Source organism: Podarcis erhardii (assembly GCF_964252035.2).
Source record: "Podarcis erhardii genome assembly, chromosome: 5".
NCBI lineage: Eukaryota > Metazoa > Chordata > Lepidosauria > Squamata > Lacertidae > Podarcis > Podarcis erhardii.
Genome location: NC_138509.1, coordinates 44,089,255 through 44,108,595, shown reverse-complemented (window position 1 = coordinate 44,108,595; position 19,341 = coordinate 44,089,255). Strand labels below are relative to the sequence as shown.

The 19,341-nt window shown below is 39.0% G+C and overlaps 1 protein-coding gene across 4 annotated transcripts in view; it reads right to left on the bottom strand.

Annotated features, from left to right (window-relative positions):
- ADAM12 (ADAM metallopeptidase domain 12) overlaps positions 1–19,341 on the bottom strand; it is a 195,990-nt gene that overhangs the window by 64,958 nt on the left and 111,691 nt on the right. For all 4 annotated transcript variants that reach the window (XM_081863180.1, XM_081863181.1, XM_081863182.1 and 1 more), the window contains 5 exons: positions 19,000–19,078; positions 12,622–12,698; positions 8,293–8,476; positions 2,563–2,628; positions 540–611 (listed from right to left, as the gene is read on the bottom strand). In XM_081863180.1, the coding sequence (XP_081719306.1) occupies positions 540–611; positions 2,563–2,628; positions 8,293–8,476; positions 12,622–12,698; positions 19,000–19,078 (478 nt within the window). The remainder of the gene's footprint in view (positions 1–539; positions 612–2,562; positions 2,629–8,292; positions 8,477–12,621; positions 12,699–18,999; positions 19,079–19,341) is intronic.

Sequence of the window (19,341 nt, the reverse complement as noted above, 5' to 3'; positions counted from 1 at the left end):
TTCACTTTCGTTCTAAAAACTGTTGAATAGTGGAAAAGATGGACGAAAGACACAGCTCTGTTGGATTCACAGCTCTTTATTGCAGCAGTTAGAACTGCTCCTGGAATCAGACTGACTGCAACCTAGCTGGCTGCTTTATATAATACTACCGTATTTTTCGCTCTATAAGACGCACCAGACCACAAGATGCACCTGGTTTTTGGAGGAGGAAAACAAGAAAAAAAATATTCTGAATCTCAGAAGCCAGAACAGCAAGAGGGATTGCTGCGCAGTGAAAGCAGCAATCCTTTTTGCTGTTCTGGCTTCTGGGATAGCTGCACAACCCGCATTCGCTCCATAAGACGCACACACATTTCCCCTTACTTTTTAGGAGGGAAAAAGTGAGTCTTATAGAGCAAAAAATACGGTAATTAACTTGAAACAGTAACAACTCACAACTAGCTAACCAATCAGGAGCAACAGTTTTCAATCCTTCATTAACATACTGGTGGTCCTGAGTGAGAACTGCTACTAATCTTAATACATAACACAAACGTTACCTTATCAACATAGTTGGCAATTTCTATCAGCCTCAGCTTCACTTTCTCCACGTCTTTGCCCTGTCTCTGAAACTACAAAAAATAGTAACAAAGAGCCATCAACTCATGAGTATTATACTCATTATTCTGCAGACATTATTTGCATTCTCCAAGCAGACATTAACTGACATATGGGTTTTACATACAATATGGGCCCATAGTAAGCTCCTACTGCCGACAGTAGAACCCACGTATGCCTTAAAACAAGCAAACATTGTGTGAAGGGGTGTAGTTTTTCAAACAACAAAAAAGGGGCTTCTCATCCTGCTTCCACACAGCTGACTCACTGGGATCCATCTTATTGTGCAAAGAAAAAGGCTCTCATTTTAGCTGTCTCTCTGCCATAGGAAGAAAGCAATTCTGCTGTTTAAGCAGAGGTGTTGAAGAGGCAACGTCTGTCATTCTGAATGAGGGAAAATGCAAATTGGAAAACATTTCAATACGAGGTTTTTCATTTTTGGTTGCACTTCAGAAAGTTGAGATACTTTCAACCATCTGTCTTGTGTATTTGTTTTGAAGCTCTTTTGCAAATGCTCAGCAATTTATGCAGCCTTGCTTAATTCAGTAACCGGCAAACTGTATCTAAAGAACCTACACCACAGAATTGGTATTATTAATGCAAGCCAATCTTAGTTCTGTTGGGTGAAAATTAAATAATGCAATGTAGCTCCAAGCATTCAAGAATTATGTTTCCTGAATCCATGCACATTTCATTAGTATGAATTAACAAATTTAGGGATAGGGATTTCTCTCTCTCCCCCCCCCCCCCACTTCTTGCTTTGAGATACCTGCAAAGAGGCTTAACTATTTGTAACACCTTAGCATGCCTTGCAAATCAGTGTGGAGACTTGGCAGAAACTGGAATTCTTTACGTACTTTTTAGTTACAGAGACAGCATTATACATTATATTATATTTAGGATGCCCGTATATATTTTAAGGTGAATCTAATTAATTAGCACTTCCCACACAAATATGTGGAAGTATAGCTATCCTTTGAAATTCACTTCTCTGAATTTTGTGGTGCAGTTCTCCAACCCAAAAATGGGGATAAAAAGGATTTATTTTGGAAAAGTGTGCACAGATATGTACACATGTGTGAAAAGAACATCAAAAAATGCATTGTGTTGGGGAAAATTTGGTTGAAAATGCAGATGGTTGGAGAAATGTGAACAAAAATACATACACTTTTCCATGCTGTACTTAAAATTGAAAAAGGAGAGAATGTGATAAACTGAGATAGGCAGATTTGTTCATCTGTGTATGCTACACATCAAACTTTGCAACCCTTGGATTGGCACCTTGTTTCACTTGGGTAGCTCACTGGTGCACTACTGTTCACTTAATGCAATATAATGCACTATAATGTATATAAAGAAGTCCACAAATATGGTTTCTAGGCTGTCAGTCGTGACTAGAAATTTAATGCTGACAGCCAGCAAAGATGACCATACCAAACTCTATCTAGCCTAATGCTGCCTACTGTCGTTGTCGCAGAGTCTCCATGGTTTCAGGCCATGGAGGAGATGTCAAGAACTGAACCTGGGACCTTATAAATGTAATGCCTGCATTCTTACACTTAGCTATGCCTCCCTCTTTTCTGGTAGAAATCACAGCACAATAAAAAAAAATCCCCCCAACACTTTTAAAACATGTAGGCAGAGAGTGGAACACTGCATTTACCGTTAATTTAAAGAAGTATTTTCGTTTTATCAGTTTTTTTTATATCATAGATATCAATGAAGCAACAACATGAGTTCCAGTTACAGATAGGTAGCCGTGTTGGTCTGCCATAGTCAAAACAAAATAAGGTGCTACTGGAAGGATTTTTTTTTATTTTGTTGCAACAACATGAGGACAGTGAAGTATTTATCTGATTCCTTCTCTGAAAGAAAATGAATTTTCAAGGCATATCATTCCACTAGTTTTATACAACTCCCTTGCAAATATATTTCTTCACATTTTTATCTTTAGAAGTTGTGTACCTCTCGATTATCAGCCACAATAATGAGTTCCACGTACTTGGTAGATTTCAGGGCTTCCCTCTTGTGCTACCAAAACAAAGATATTTGTTTATTTATTTATCAGATTAGGGCAGATAAAAAGCAGCCAGTTAAAAACATAATTAAACTAAAATACAAGTTAAAACACAGAGCAAAGAGATCAGATTAATGCTATTGGTAATCCAAGGACACCTAGGTCTCTAGATATCTATTTCCTATAACAGTGGTTATGTTATAAAACAATTTAAATATCACTAACAGTATTTACTTCATTTGCGTGTGTGTGTGTGTGTGTGTGTGTGTGTGTATGTAAAATGAAATTTGTATCACACCTCACTTCCATCATGGAACTATGGCTAAACCATAGTTAGCAATAATGTCACAACCGACCAAGTTTTAGTACAGATGAGGTTCTTGGGTGGACTTCCACCCACGTACTGACCAGACCAGTCCGAGAGCTCCTTAGCTTCAACAAGGTTGTTGGACAATGTCCTGGGCCCACCATATTTCAATATTCCCATGCAATGTGATAAAAGTGCAACATTCTTCAATATTAGCATACAGTGTACAGTGGATTGGCATGATGGTGACTTCAGTCATAACACATTTTAAATACATGGATACACTTTGCCTCTCCTGTTGTTTGTATTCACATGTAAATTGCAAACATAATGAAGTTAACGCCATGGATCATCTAGTAAGGACCACCAACATAGATTTGTTTATTTTCATGCTATGTTCATACACATCTACAGATACTAAAATTGAAATATAATTTCAAGGCAAGAAACTAAGGGGTCAGAAGTGATGCTCACCTTAAATCAGGGGTAGGCAGATTTAGGATTATTAGATCTACGTTACTTTTTACTAGTACCCTGAGGTCCACTGACCTAAGCCTGGAGCAAAGATATTAAACAATAGAATTTGAAGCCTAAGAACTGAATGGAGTTCATGGTTCTTCCACACAAAAATCCACTCTTGGTTACCGCAATAATACTTCATTTCAGTAATATAATTTAGGACGGGGTGTGTGTGTGTGTGTGTGTGTGTGTCATTTTGTAGCTGCTACCGTAAAATATTGGGAGTCTGAAATATTTGCTGAGATGGTGCAATCCATGTATCAGTAGATTCAATCTAACCTCCTGCACATCCCTCCTTTAAATAACTGAATCAATAAATGCACACACACATTACACATTCTTCATTGTACCCCAGAACAGGGTACTTGAACATGAAAAAATACACTGAGATTAAAAAATGAAGGGTAGATCAGCCTTAGCACAGCAGGGAAGTATATATAATATAAATATACATAAGTAACTTTGTATTAATGTAGCATTTTTACATGTAACTGGTTTTTTGTTGTAATATTTGGTTTAAGTTGTCTATTGTTGCTTCTGTTTTCTGCATAGCACTTAGAGATATTTTTAATATACTGATACAATAATCAATCAAAGTACAGTCGTACCTTGGTTGTCAAACGGAATCCGTTCTGGAGGTCCGTTCGACTTCTGAGAATGTTCAACAAGCAAGGCGCGGCTTCTGATTGGCTGCAGGAGCTACCTGCACTCAATCGGAAGCCACGGAAGACGTTCGGCTTCCAAAGAATGTTCGCAAACTGGAACATTCACGTTCGAGTCGCAAGGCGTTCAAGATCCAATGTACGACCATATTAAATGTTCTGACACTACTAGTAGGCAGTAACCTTTTTGTCTCTGAAGGGCTATATCGGGCAGTGGGATGCAAAGGGTCACGTACCAGTAGGTTTAAGCAGCAATCTTTTTTTCTGCTGCTCCACTGACTGCTAATCACTTGGTTAGTGGAAACGTATGGGTGGGGCATTCTTGGGTTTGGTGGACTGCACAGAGAATCATGGGTCACAGGTGCCAGGATGCTCCATTTGGTGCCAGGATGTGGTGCCAGGATGCTCCATTTCAAGTAAGCTCATCAGCACTATTTTCTAAGCTTGGCAAAATTTGGAGGGGGATGAAGCATCAAATTTGATCCAGCTGTTTTTGGCTTATCCTATTAAATAATTGTGGACTGTAAATAATCTAAGAAAACGGCTTCCAGTTTAATGAACTTTAAAATCTAGAAATTTCAAATTCTAGATTCCTGAAAGAGACTGAAACAGTCTGAACCTGGAGTTTCCAGCAGGATTTAATAAGGAAGTTTATTTGTTCACTGATGAAACACTCTTTGTGAAATAGTTCATTTATCAGTGTTGATGTCTTGCCAAAATATGAGCATGTGCGTCTCATGACAAGAGTACCAAATATACAGAAGTTCTTTCATATTTAAATGTGAAATTCCTGAGTCTGCAATCTGTGGCAGTAATATTGGACAGAATACTCCTACTTTTGTGTGCCCATCAATCTACCACAAAGGTGGGGGGGAGTGTATTTGGTGACTTTTGGAGTGGGGCAACTTAGCATTCCAAATGGGGTGGCCAAGGATTCTCTTGCCCTACCTTAAACACAAAAATATTATGATGCCATACAATATGGCAGAAGTGCTGCTTCAGGAGCCCATTGGAATGGTTTTCTGCTTTTAAAGTGACGAAGTTGGAATGATGCTAAATTTATGACATAGCATCACTCTCAGGAGTATTCTTGGGGGGAAAGGCAGCTGCCCTCATTGACCTCTCCTTCTACCTCTTCTTGTGCACAGGGCTTAGTTGATGATTTCCCCTTCTAATCAAGCCATTGTTTAGCAAGCCTTCCAAGCTAGTTCACTAAAGGTAGAAGACGTAAAATATTCCTGCTTGGCTGAAGAGGTTCACAACAGTGATATTTTGAGATACACTCAAGATTCATCTTCACAAACTACAAACAGCCAAATGAGCAGCATTTTCATGCTCCAAAGAATTTGAACTACCTCAAAATAAAAACAAATGGGACAAAAGAGCTCTTAGAGATATGATGTAAGCTCCTGAACTTCTTATGTCTGATTAACATTATTAATCTGCTCCATGACTTGTCTGGAGGATGCGTTTCTTAGACAGACCATTTGTTTCTAAAATACACCTAATTATCACTTCTCTCTGCTTGCACAGCACAGCTTTCATAGTGCAATCAACTCCTCATTCATCCAAGACCGTAATTTTTTTAAAACAACAACAACACAAACACAAAATAATTAAGCAAAATAACATATTTACAAACTATGTAAATGCAAAGGGGGGTGTGTGTGAACAGTTTAGAGTCCTTGTTTCAACACACATTATTTCACAGTCTCTGCAGGATTCTTTTTATTTAATCTAGTGTCGAAACAGATAAGCAAGAACCCTAAAGTAGCTTCAGAGGAGCTTATTCCGTGGTGGCTGAAAGCACATGGAGATGTAATTGTTGGCAGTTCCAACCACATGTCTTTGCACGCTACCGCATCCTGAGATTTCTGGGGAAAGCTGTGAGGAAAGGAACCTTAATGCTGAGTATTAAAAGTGGCTGAAATCTGTAAACGATCATCTCTTCATGTAGTAAGATTTTAAAATGGCCACTACATACTTCCTGAAGTTCTATTTCCACCAGATAGGGATTATCATTTTAGGAAGAAAAAAACCACCACTTTTTAAAGTCTTTAAACAAGCTATGGAGTTTATCTGCAGCCTTGCTGAAAATTGCCTTTGATTTGTTTTGTCTTGTGTTAGGATTTATTTTGGAGTGAACTGCTCTGTTACAGTGAAGTCTGCTTGGAGAAAGTGCTTTTCATACAAAGGAGCTTAATAACTGAAAACAAAGGATGTGTGCGCAGGATCAAATATCCCTATTAATGTGAATAGGAATGTGTTGTGAGCTCCATACAGGTATCTGAGTGCATCTTAGATATCTAGACCAGAACACATACTTGTCTGTTAACTTGCTTCCCTGTAATTTATACAGTATATGTACAAGGCCAGAGATATTTTAAATTTAAAAACCCATTTAAATCCCTTTTAGATCATTTATCTTAAAGCTGAATTGAAACACTTTTGTAACACACTTATTGAAAGATATTTGGAGAAATATATTAAAAACAAAATCCCCCATTTTAAACAGCAGCTATTTCCTTTTTATTAAGGTGACCTAATTACTCCATTACAGTATTTGTATGTGGGGGGGAAACTTTTCCTCTTGGGAACATATTCAGTACAGAATCTATATGAATGGAACCTTAAGTATATAAGGTTGAATTCAGACTTCACCTTCACCAAATGGGAAAGGTTTTTTCTGCCTATGGAAGGCTACTGTTCAGCAGAGGGATCCCACTAACTGAGGGAACTTCAGCTGATTTTTCCACTCCCAATGCATATAACTGCACTACCTCTGCCTCCCAAACACCCAGAAGAGTCTGGGATGTGGTGCTGAGGTCTGCAGGCAAAAAAGTGCTTCTCCTCTTCTGCTGGTGGAAGTTTGAATCCAACCCATATGTGTACTATGTTGGCATAGAATCTGTCACAGCCTTGAAGATCACATATGTTTATACAGTATGTTGCTCATGGCTCCCTCACTTTTATAAATTATTTTGCGAGACTGGTTATTCTGATATGGAACTCTATGTACATTTATAGATGAGCTGTTCTAGTGTTAATGAACTGAAACAGTCTACACATCCATTGTACAGTTGCAGCACATACAATGGTAAAATGGATTTTAGAAGCATGCGGTAAGGAGCAATAATATTTGGAAATGTACCTTTTAATGCTAATAAAATGCAAATGCATTTATTCCATCATATAAATAATACCCCTTGATGTTGGGCTAGGCTGGTGTACCTAATTTGAACTTAATAAAAATGATAAGTGGGTTACATAGCCAATGTGCCTTATGCACTACAATACTTCTCATGCAATAAGTACTTTAGACAGATTCTGCTACCACGTTATTCCCTGACCCTCTCTTTAATGCTTACTTAATGCATATATAAATCTGTGGTCTTATTTGCTGTATCTGCCAAAACCTCTTCCCATTTCATTACACAGTATGTAGCTCCCATTATCTTGATATGCATTTTTATTCAAGTGATACACCAATGGGGAAAATGTTTGAGACCCTATACTTTAACAGTGTAACTGACTGGGGCATTTATAATTTTTCAACAGCAGAATCTTCCATAATAGTCTTTAGTCATTGGGAAACTCTTTTCCTAAATTTGGAGTTTGTTATTAGAATAGTAACAGAAATCAGGCCACCAGCAGCACTTGTTGATCCGCTAGCTATCAGAAAGAATTATAGGGACAAACTACAGACGGCAACCTATTTCTGTAAAGCAGAGATAGGCAGCTTATGGCCCTACAGATGCTGCTGGACTGCAGCTCCCATCATTCCTGACCATTGGGCATGCTGACCGGGGTTGACAGGAGTTGGTAGCCCAACCATATCCAGAGGGCTAGAGGACCCCCATCCTTGCCACAAAGTGTTTAGTCATTAAACATTATGCAGACATATTTAACCTTTAGCTGACAAAAGATGCTGCTTAGAAATTCAAGTGGCTTGAATAGTTAATGAGGAAGATTCACAAAATGGAAAAATAAACAGTGGATGTGAACCTTTTCCCGGCAATAGCACAATGTACAAAGTAATCCAGCTTTCCCCAATATTCTCTACTTTTGCCATGTATTGCTGCAATATGCTTCAAAACAGACTTTACCCCAAGATACGGAGACGTAATGTCAGATTTGCCTAGATTTGATTCTTTAAAAGCATGAAGGAGAAAAGTACAATTTCCACCTACCCTGCTAGCAAATTTCTGGATAAATTGTGTGGTATCCTCCGGAGTGATGCCTGAGATGTTAGGACGATGACCACAAGAACCCAGAGCTAGTTTTAAGTCCCTTGCTTGGTAGATTATATGTTCATTTGTAGCACCTTCCAGTGGCTCCAAAATATAGGCATTATCCTCAAACAAAATAAGTCCCCTGTAGTATAAAACAAATAAATGATGCATTCCTTTATAGTGCTATGTTGTATGCTTGGTTTGCAACAAAGTGACAGATTTTCAATAAGTATGGAAGAATAGCATATGTTTAGATCAAACCCCAATGGGGCACAAACTATAAATTCTGCATACTGTAATCTTGGCATACAGTTCGCTACAATGAATATATTGTTTCTCTCTGCTTAAACCCTGCAGCATGAACATTCCTCTTCCCAGAGAGACGACGTCATCTGGCACAGGGCTGGTGCTCAGCAACTCACTCTGATATTTTGAATTATTATGACTTTACTAAATTGTATTAATTGTATTAATAAATTTATTCTTGTTTGCTTTATTTATATGTTACTGTATTTGATATTATAGTGTTTGCAACTATAATATCTATAGATATATTATATAAATAAAATATAGATACAGATATTATCACAACTATGGTGATTATTGTGAGCTGCTTTCAGCTCAACACTTGTTGGAAAAGTGGAATACAAATATCAAATCGATATCAAGTGACCATTGCTCAAGCCTTTGAGGTACTTGTTTTGGAAAACTCCAAAGAAAAATTAACAAACAGAAACAACAGTCTTTAAACTCTAGTATGGGTATTCAACATGCCAAAGGGTATGACTATCAGCAAATACCAATGAAAACAAAATTAAACAAGGAAACAGGATCAATTTAAAAGAACTTTTTTTTTTTTTTTTGGGATCAGTTAATAAGACCAAATTGGTTTGTTGAGAATGGTGAGAGTGGGTGCATGAAAAATTCAGCACATATTGTTAAGAGTCTTATAATTACTCCTCTATGTGTTCAGCTCAATGCTCGATCAATGATCACTGTGCCAAAAGCACACACCATTTTAAGCAGCTTTGTACCATCCTTGTCATCCCACATTTAAGAGTAGAAATTCTTCCAAGACAGCTCACAAGGAAAATAAAAAAGACATTAATAAAATCACATTCAAACGACACCAAAAAATGAATGAGTCTTCAGGATTCTTCCCAAGTGCAGCCAGTTTTGTGGGTGGGAAGTTGAGTTGGAACAACCCTGATGGAATAGACTCTGAAGTCTTCTCTTCTTTGCCTACTTGACTCACTCTCCTTCTTTCACAGGTTGGAGGGGAGACAGAGAACCCAGGTAGAGCAGGCTTTGAGAGCTGGCTCTGAGATCTTTGAGTGCCTACCTGCTTGCCTGGTGCTCCTGTTCCTTCCCCTTTGTATGTAATGACTTGCAAGTTGGATATGTGAGCCAAAACAGAACTGTGTCACCACATGCCCTCCCTGCATTGGGAACATCCAGTCTACATTCTCACTGTGTTCAATGAAGAATGAAATCAAGAAGGCATCCAAGAGAGAGCTCAAAGTACAGGTGATGGTGTGGAAGCAAGAAGTCTGTTACTTGTTCCTCTTCAGCTCAAGACCCCTCTTCCACCAATGGGGTCTCACTCACCTTTAGTATCATACCCATTGCAGGGGCCAACACGCAATTTAATTCCTGACAATGAATGTGGAACACCACCATAAGGGATAACATGAAAACTAGCTCAGTCTTTGTTGCAAAACTGGTATTAAGCTGGAGACGAAGATATCTCCATTTCTTCTAAGCACCTACCTCTCCAGTTTTCATAGTGCAGTACAAATCACCTCTCTACACCACACCTGATTCTCCTTCTGCAAGATAGGGATAACACTTAGCTCTCTCAACAGGGTGTTACAAGGCTTAACTAGATCCTTTCAGAAAGCATCTTTAGGAATAAACAGCAATAATTCCTACTGCTTTTGAAAAGTGGCTGCACTCTGGTTTATGTAATTACTGCCAAAAGCTTTGAGCTGTATAAGAGATTCTTTAATTCCTGTATCCAAATAGCTATGAGCTACTGGTACTTAATACACAGTATTAGCTACTTTCCTAGGCAAAGAGAACTTTTCCTGTGTGTAAGACCCTGCTCCAGGGAAGCTGGGAGGGCATAGTCTTAAAAATTATGCCAAGCCTACAAGATGATCTAGAATCTTTTACGGGGTAATATAAAGATCAGGTTTTACTTATCACATGCCAATCGACACAGCATTCCAATCAAAAATTTGTTTCTAAACAATTTTCTTTCAAATATTCACCAATAAAATAAAATAATGGAAAGCTATAACATGTGCTATAATTGTCCTTAATTACCAGAGTTATTTTTTCATAGCGTTCCTTCCTTAATCATTGTCTCCATTTTGTCCTTTTTTGAGGACATCAGATTAATAGGTGCCTAATGTGACTTTCTGGCATTGTGGGCTAGCAAGTAAGCAGATGTCTTATTTTTAGCACACGTTGATGTAATTGCTTTCCTATGAATACTAAGGCTAGAATCCTGCACTCCCTTACCTGGGAGTAAGTTCCACAGAACGAAGAGTAGGATTACTCACCCTCCCACAGAACAAACCTTGGATAGATGTAGCCCTGATCTTAGTTGGTTACAGTGTGGTGCTGATAACACCAAGTTTGCAGGTTTGATCCCATAAGGGACAGCTGCATATTCCTGCATGCAGGGTCCCTTCCAATGCTATGATTCTATGATCCTCACTGTGAGAAACTGCACATTTGCTCATTCTCACTAGTGAAACATGCTAATGATAGGATTGCATCACAATGCTGGTGCAAAGGTGCCAGTCATATCTTCTACCAGCACTGGATTCCTTAAGCTTGATCCTATATAGCAGGCATCCCCAAACTCAGTCCACCAGCTGTTTTTGGACTACAACTCCCATCATCCCTAGCTAACAGGACCAGTGGTCAAGGATGAGAACTGTAGTCCCAAAACAGCTGGAGGGCCGAGTTTGGGGATGCCTGCTATATACTTTTACAGTGGAGTACTCAGAGGATAGGATGTAGTGGTGTTTTAAGTTACCCTCAATAAAGCTGAGAATGACACTGAAGATGACTTATTCAGCCACATGTAAGCATTCCTAGTCACTGCGCGTCCTGCAACATGAATGAGACTCTGCAAAGATACAACCAGCAGTGGCCAGCAACTTCCCACAGCTGCTAACTTTATGAGAAAGCTTAATTAAATAAATGTGGCACTCTTCTGGGGATTTCCCCCATCCCATGTTCACAGCCTTTATAATATCTAAATAATGTGCAAAATGTAGAAGTTTTTGTCTTAAATTTGTTGACAATATAAACTTAAAATAGCTCTGCTTTATTTAAGGTCAGGGAGAATTCTTGATTATTTCCTATTGAGGGGTTCAGTTTTCAGATTTATATTTTATTAGTAATGATAGGTTTTTAAAAGCTATCACATGTTCATCACACAGCAGCACTGAGTGCTAGATCGTCCCCCAAATAAGTTCTTTCTGTAACCACAATTCATCCCTTCACAGCAGTAGGGAATTGGGGTGACATGGAAGGTTGCAATCGGATGCACACTTACCTGGAATTAAATCCCTAGAAGTAAGTAACTCAGTGGGGCTTACATTCATTCTGAGTAGACACTGTTCAGCTTAACTTTCATGGTGTCAACTAAAGGTCAGTGGGCTTTCTGGTCCAGGATCTGCTTTGCATGTGGTTAAGTCTCAGGTTCAGTCTCTGGCATCTCCAGGTAGCTTTGATAGACCTCTGTCTAAAACCCTGGAGAGCTGAAGCCAGGCAGGGTAAACAATACTGAGTGAGATGGCTTATTGGCCTGACTCAGTATAAAACATTGCTTCCTATGTTCACTAGTGCTATAAGGTATTTCCTCCATCCCATACTGAGAGACAAGATGGACAAGACTGTACAAAAAACTGCTGATTCAGCATAAGGGGGGGGGGAGGGAAGTCAGACACTGTGACGCTCACTTCTGTTCAGTAAGTAGTAAAGAGTCGGGAAAGGATGAACTCTTCCTCTGACTCAGAAGACGAGGTCAATTACATTGTTTTACCACCAGCAGTGAAACAGATCTACCCATTTCAGAATATAACTGCAGCAGCACAGGGTAGGGGCAACTGCCTGTTCTGCTCTCTGCCAAACCAGGGGTGGGAACCTTTTCCAGCTGTTTCCAAAGCTCTCCCATCCAGAACCATTTCGACAGGTGAACAAGACTGCCCACCTGCCAATAATCTGGCAAGGTTAGGTGTTTTCGTGATTCAAGGTCGTCCCACTTACCTGAGTCCAGAACATGTACTCAAAGTTACTGCAGACTCGGCATAATCTTGGACATGACCATGGTAGTAGCAATGAGCCTAATTGAACAGAGAATAGTAAGGGGGGAATCAGTATCTATAGCTCAGCTCATTTCATAAGTAATGCTAAACCAAACTACAGTTAAGCATGAACAAAAAAGCTGCAGCTCTTCAGAAGGAAAAAACAAGGATGGTTCACTCTAGACAAACTATAAACTATAGTCATGGTTTGTTCTTGGCTTCTCTAGGTGAAACAAACCGTGAGCCCAGGTTCAGGGGTGCCAGCAGGCTTTCCTGGGCCCAGTACACTGTTAACAATAGCTAGGGCCAGCTCTAGCTTTCTGGGGGCTCAGGCTATCAGCGGGCCTCTTATCCTCAAACCACACACCCCTTCCTCAAGGCCCCCATTGTTGGTTGTTGTTGGTATCCATTTGTCTCAAGAGACATTGGAGTGTGCCTCCAGGGGTGAAGTAAAACCACTGAAGAATAAGAGCATCTGCTGCTGCTGCTGCTGCTGCTGCTGCTGCTGCTGCTGCTGCTGAGACCAGCAACTCGTAACTGCTGCCTCCTGTGTTACTTCTGCTGTGTGAGCAGCACTGAAGTGACTTTTCCAGGGCGCAAGCCTGGGCAGTGTGTATGGAGGTCCTGGGCTGCCCAGACGACAAGATCCCCACCCCCTCAGCCTCACAGATGTGCTCCAAAGGAAAGCAGACCAAAACAAAATATGTGGCATCAGCTTGGTAGCAGGAGTTGCCAGAAGGAGGTCCCACCTGACGGTTGCTACCTATTCCTAGAAAAGTGGGGTCATCCTTTTTCTTTTTTGGAAAAAAGTGGCCTCCCCCCATATTTCAACTCCTCCTCCTCAAAACTGTGCAGGTCCAGTGGGAGGAGGAGAATGAGAGTCGGAGTGGGAGTTTGTGAGGGAAAATGATCACAGGACATGGGCAGAGGGTGGAGTGAGGCTGGGAGGCTCAGCCATGATGGCGTGTCGGGTTTTGCGTGGGAAGGGGGGTGGCAGGTGGGTCAGGTTGCAGGGGCCTGGTCTGGTGCGGGAAAGAGTTTTTGTGCAAGCAGAGAGGGGGGTTTCCATGGGGCAGCCAGGAGAGTAAGGAAATTTGTTTGTAGATTAGGGGAAGGATAATAACACCACTATCATCAATTCCTCACTGAGAGTATCCTTAAAAGAGCTGGCTGTCTTTGCATGCTGCAGTGTTTGACGGGAAAGCTTTCCTAAATTGGTTCCTTAGAAGGCTTAGTTGGTCAATCATGCTCAGTCATGGTTTGGTTTAGAATTAAATGTGAACCAGGTCAGTATGTGTGCTCTTATTGTTGACACACAAAACTTTATGTTCCTCTTAATGGAAAAGCCTTCTCTGAATTCAGGCTATTAAGGAATTAACCTGAAATAATCATTTTACCTGTTTGTATTTAATGCTGGATTAAAATGAGCTTATGCCAATAATGATGCTGTGCCTCATTCAATAAAAGACAAAGATCAAACAAGTATTTAAAACATTTCTTTATGAGACGCCTGCTCTTTTGATTATGTTATTGGAAAACTATGATGGGAAGCATTTTGTAAAATTAAACAGCAGAGCAAATTACACTGTCATTCACCTTTAGGCTTTCACTGTAAGATGTAAATTGTCGTTAGTAATATGAGGGAGATCCATAAGACATAATTAAGCATACTGTGCAATGTAATAAAACAATTTCCTGGTTTTATAGCTCCAGAAGAAGAAAAAATCACGTGAAAAGAAATTGGGAGGCTGAAAGCATTTTATTAAACTATGCTGACTTGGAAGTGGTGTGTTATTAAGAACAGGAATAACAGAGAACTGTATTTTCAGCAGCAACAACCCTGTTATGTTTTGTGGCTGGGTTATTGTATTTCTTTAATAAAACCAGCTGCTTACAAAGGACAACCACAACAAAAGATACATACTCAGTGAAGATGCACATTTGCTATTGTTGATGAAAGGTAATACCATATTTCCAACTATAGACCTGGCTGGAAAATAATGATTATATTATGTCCAGCATTTCTTTTTCATTTTCATTTCTCGGTCCTTTGAATACCATATGGAAGCCAAATGCCTCACTGTCAAAGGTTGCTATCTTATTAGTGCAAGGGAAAGTTATCACTCATATTTCAACCTGACAGTCATCTTACTTCGCCTCTTATTACTTGGTTCATTCACATCTAAGCTGCATTAATTAACCTTTTCAGTTTCAGGGCATGGTTTTCAATTACATAGTCTCAGACAGAAGGCTTCTAAAGACCACCTTGATTTTGCTGGTGAAAGCAATAACATGAAAAGATCAGGGTTGAGTTTTAATAGTTAAGGAGCATGAATTTTTGGCAAATTCGATTACACCATAAAGAAAATATTAGTTTAGCGCCAGAGTATTTCTTCTTTTCTTTTCTTTTTGATGGAAATGAAACTGTACACAGTGAGAAGGTTATAATGTGTTTGCAGCACACATGCATGGATAAAAACTCATGTTATAAATTAAATGGCAATCTCAAGATATGTCTAGATCTTTTAAAACCTGAACTAGAACAACAAATAACAATTTTATTGTTAATAAAATGTAAAATAGCAAACTTTTAAAATGCATGGTTGATATCCAACGTAAGTTATATTCAGCCAGAGCAGACCCATTGAAATCAAAATATATAAGCCTGTTTATTTAAATGGGGATATTAAGAGTATGACTAAAGTTGGATATCACCATGTGGCTATATAATTTATGTTAAAGGTTTTTATAAACTTATAAAATATTAAGGCAATGTAGAGAAAACAAAAAAATAAATCTAAAATACACATGAGTAAAACTGTTAAAATAACAGCACAACACTAGAAAATAATCTATCATCTATCTATCTATCTATCCATCTATCTATCATATATATATACAAACAATGTTATTTTTAAAAGAGGCTTAAACTCAGTCCTCTTTAAGTGTCCATCTTCTCTCTGACAAGAGAAGACAGGAGGTACAGTGAACACTGGAATCCAGGGAGAAGACACGATGATCTGAAGGGAAACAGGGTGATTTAAACATTCCCCAGTAGAACCTATATTTATGCTGTCATTAGTTTTGCATCAGGCTAGAGCACATCTGTGACTGTTGAACAACTGAGAGATAATATTAAAACATACATGCATAATTTCTACTGTCATAGACGCTAAATCAAGGAATCAAGCCATGTAAGTTGTTCTTGCCAAAATAAGCCATTCCTCGTTTTTGGCATTGATCATGCCAGGTATGATGAAGTAAGGGAAAGATCAATTAGACATCCTTGTTGATATCTCAATAGTAGTGTCTGACTCACGAACCCCCACATGTATTTTTATTTTTTTATTTTTTTTTGTATATTTGGGGATCTAGATAATGAACAGCAATGATATATTTTTTCCTTAATTCAGTGACCCAAGACCTTAAGTTGGGTGGTGATAGTGCCAACTCCCATGCTAATTCCCACCTTTCCAAACAGCACAGTGGAGGAATTAGCATGGCCTGCACAAGGGAATAATGTACACATCATCCACTCCACATATGCCATCCAAATATGCTAACTAACATGTTCAGTACTTGTATGTTTTGCTCTACTGGATGAAGAGCAGTTTGGGGGATTAATTTTATTCAGGAAAACAGTGGGGGGAGGGAAGAGTTATCCCTTCTGCATGCACTGAGGCAAGCTTCCTTAAACTCGGCCCTCCAGATGTTTTTAGCCTACAACTTCCATGATCCCTAGCTAGCAGGACCAGTGGTCAGGGTTGATGGGAATTGTAGTCTCAAAACATCTGGAGGGCCGAGTTTGAGGAAGCTTGCACTGAGGTCTCCTGATTGGGGCACCGGAGGGTGTTTAAGCTATTTTTAAAACCTGTAAGATATATGATAATGGATTTCTCACCATCTTATCTACTTTCTAGGTGAAAATCGTGCTTCACAAAAATCAGAATTAAAATCAAAAGTCAGCAGTATAGAACACTCTGGATGAAGCTTTACTTAACAACACTTCCTTAATTCTGAGATCTTGCCATTTTGCAGAGGTAAAAATATCTAAAATTAGTAGCAGCTCACTTTCACTATTTGAAACTAGCAGTGAATATTTCACAAACCGTGGTGAAAACATGCATTATTTGCAGGAAAACGTATTTTTACAATAAATATATGTGTAAGCATTAAAATGCTGGGAGTGCAAGATGCACTGCATTTTGGTATCAAAAAGGGTTTTCCTGCAATATTTAAAAAACTGTTTTAACTGGTTAGTCTACCAGGGTATAAATTGCTGCTTCAATTGTTCACCTTAACGGCTAATTAAAAAAAACTTTTAAAAACCTTATGGCTCCAATCTAAGACAACAGGCGTCATGAACCTCCATTTACTACTGTCTTATTAAGGAACTTAACAAGATGTGTAATGCTTCTACTTCTACATCAAACATATACATTTTTAAAATGCAGTTAAGCTGGATCTAATCAGCAGATAAAAGTAAAATGTAGTAATCCAGACCAGCCACTGTACTGTTTTAATTAAGAAGGATCTTAATTTGAGTCAGCAGTGTGATGCAGCAACAACAAAAAAAGCTAATGCTATTCTAGAGTTGTTTGACAATGAAACCGACTCCCTCGGAAGGTGGTGGACTCTCCTTCCTTAGAGGTTTTTAAGCAAAGGAATGATGGTCATCTATCAAGGATGCTTGAGTTGAGATTCCTGCATTGCAGGAGATTAGACCAGATGACTTCCAAGACTATAGTTCTATGATTCTGAGTTTTAAATACAAGTGGGACAGGAAAATACAATTGCTCCAAAGCATCTTTATATATTTATAGAAACAAAGGTATATAATCCCTTCTGAGGAAAGATAAGATAAGATAGGGAACTTTTTCCAGTCCTTTCCCCCCGCCCCCCCCCCAAAGACCTACTGTGACGGAAAATTTTGTTTTGCTGGGCAGGTTGAGTCACCAAGTGTTTTCTTTTTCTTTTTCCTTGCTAGCAAATGGTTAACGAATGGCAGCTTCTGATTGGCCAGGGTTCCAGGAGAGGGAGTTTAAGAGACAGCTGAGTAGGTTGGGAGATAGGTTGGGAGATAGGGAGTGAAAGGAGAGAGAGTTGGTTCTGGGTAGAAACATCCGCTCTGGGGAATATATCAAAAGCTAGAGAAATAAGTCTCTGAGCTTAGTGTGAAGGACAGTGTGTTGTGTCCTGTACAAGTAATTAGGCCAGGAATTAACTGGGAGGCTGAGGCTGAGCCAGGAGGAGTAGAAGCTGGAAAGATACAGTCTACTTAGGTCTCATTCCAGTCAGGAGGGGAGAGATTCTTCTACAAAAAGAGCAGACTCCCAAACCAGTTATGAGGGGTGTGGAGATCCCTTGGGTCTGTTACTTGGAGTACCTCAGGAATACGGGGTGTGCAACTGACAGGAAGTACCATCTTGTTTAAGTACCAAAGTATAAAGCATCAATAGCTGTGCAACAACTGAGAAAGAAGTGAAGTGAAATTACTGGAAATAAGCTGAGCATTTACCCTTTAGTGTAAAAATCTGTAAGATCTACCTGAAGTGAAGTAATTGAACATAAGCAACTGAAGTTTAAAAGAAGCTATGTTTTATTAGAAGTCCATAACATCAGTTAGATTTAGTATAAATACTATTAGGTGAACGGTTACCTGAAATAACATAATCTGAGGTATCCTTTGTTTTACCCACTTTGTGTCATAAACTTCCTTTGTTTAATAAAATCTTTCTTATTTGATCAAATCCTGCCTGAGACTTCAAATCATTAAGTTTTCCCTCACCCAAGTCCCCCACTAGATAATCTGGGGTAATTTGTAGAAATTGGTGTAATTGGTGTACTGTGAGGTGGTCGAACTATATTTAAGTGAGGGCCGGCCCAACAGCACCAGGGGGAAAAGTGCCTTTGCGCCATTGCACCTACATTATGGTCTAATTCAATGAAAGCAAAGAAAGAAAGAAAGGACAAAATTTGGCTTCCGCATTGCAGAAGGCCTCAAATGCCTTGTAAATCCCTTTTTGAGAGCTCCTGCATCGCAGAAGCTGGATCTCATGCATTATCTTTGCATACTTGCAGCTTATAAAGAACTTCTAATGGGCACATGTCCAAAGGCGTTTAAGTGCACAAAACTTATAACTATTAAAGCCCCTCCCATCATGCACTACTTAGGATATTTCCTTCCACAGATGTGCATTTTGAACAAAGAAACCTGAAAACTGCCTAAACAGTGATTTCAAATCAAAGGTAGCTGACCACTCTATTTCATAGTTCCCCTTCTGTTCTTTTAATGACCAAGTATTGCACACCTACCTCCCCACAAAGTCACAAAACTTACCGTGTAATTACGCGCAAGAACAGCACCAGTACCATCTTCCAAATAGTGTGTTTCTGTGAAGTTGCCAGCAAAAAGGTCACTGGAAGAAAAAGAGGATATCTTAAAACATAATTTCGAGACCAAATCTTTATTACTTAATTACTTTTTAAAACAAAATTAAAGTGGAAGAGTTGAAAGCTCAATAATGGAATAAAATAGTTATAATACTGAACAAAGTCTGTGCACATTGTTATAAGGGGATTTACTACAAGGTTTTATAAATTAGCCTCTCTGATTGCAAAATCACTGAGTGGCTATTATGAGGTGATTATTTATGAATTCAGATTTATTTAATATGTAACA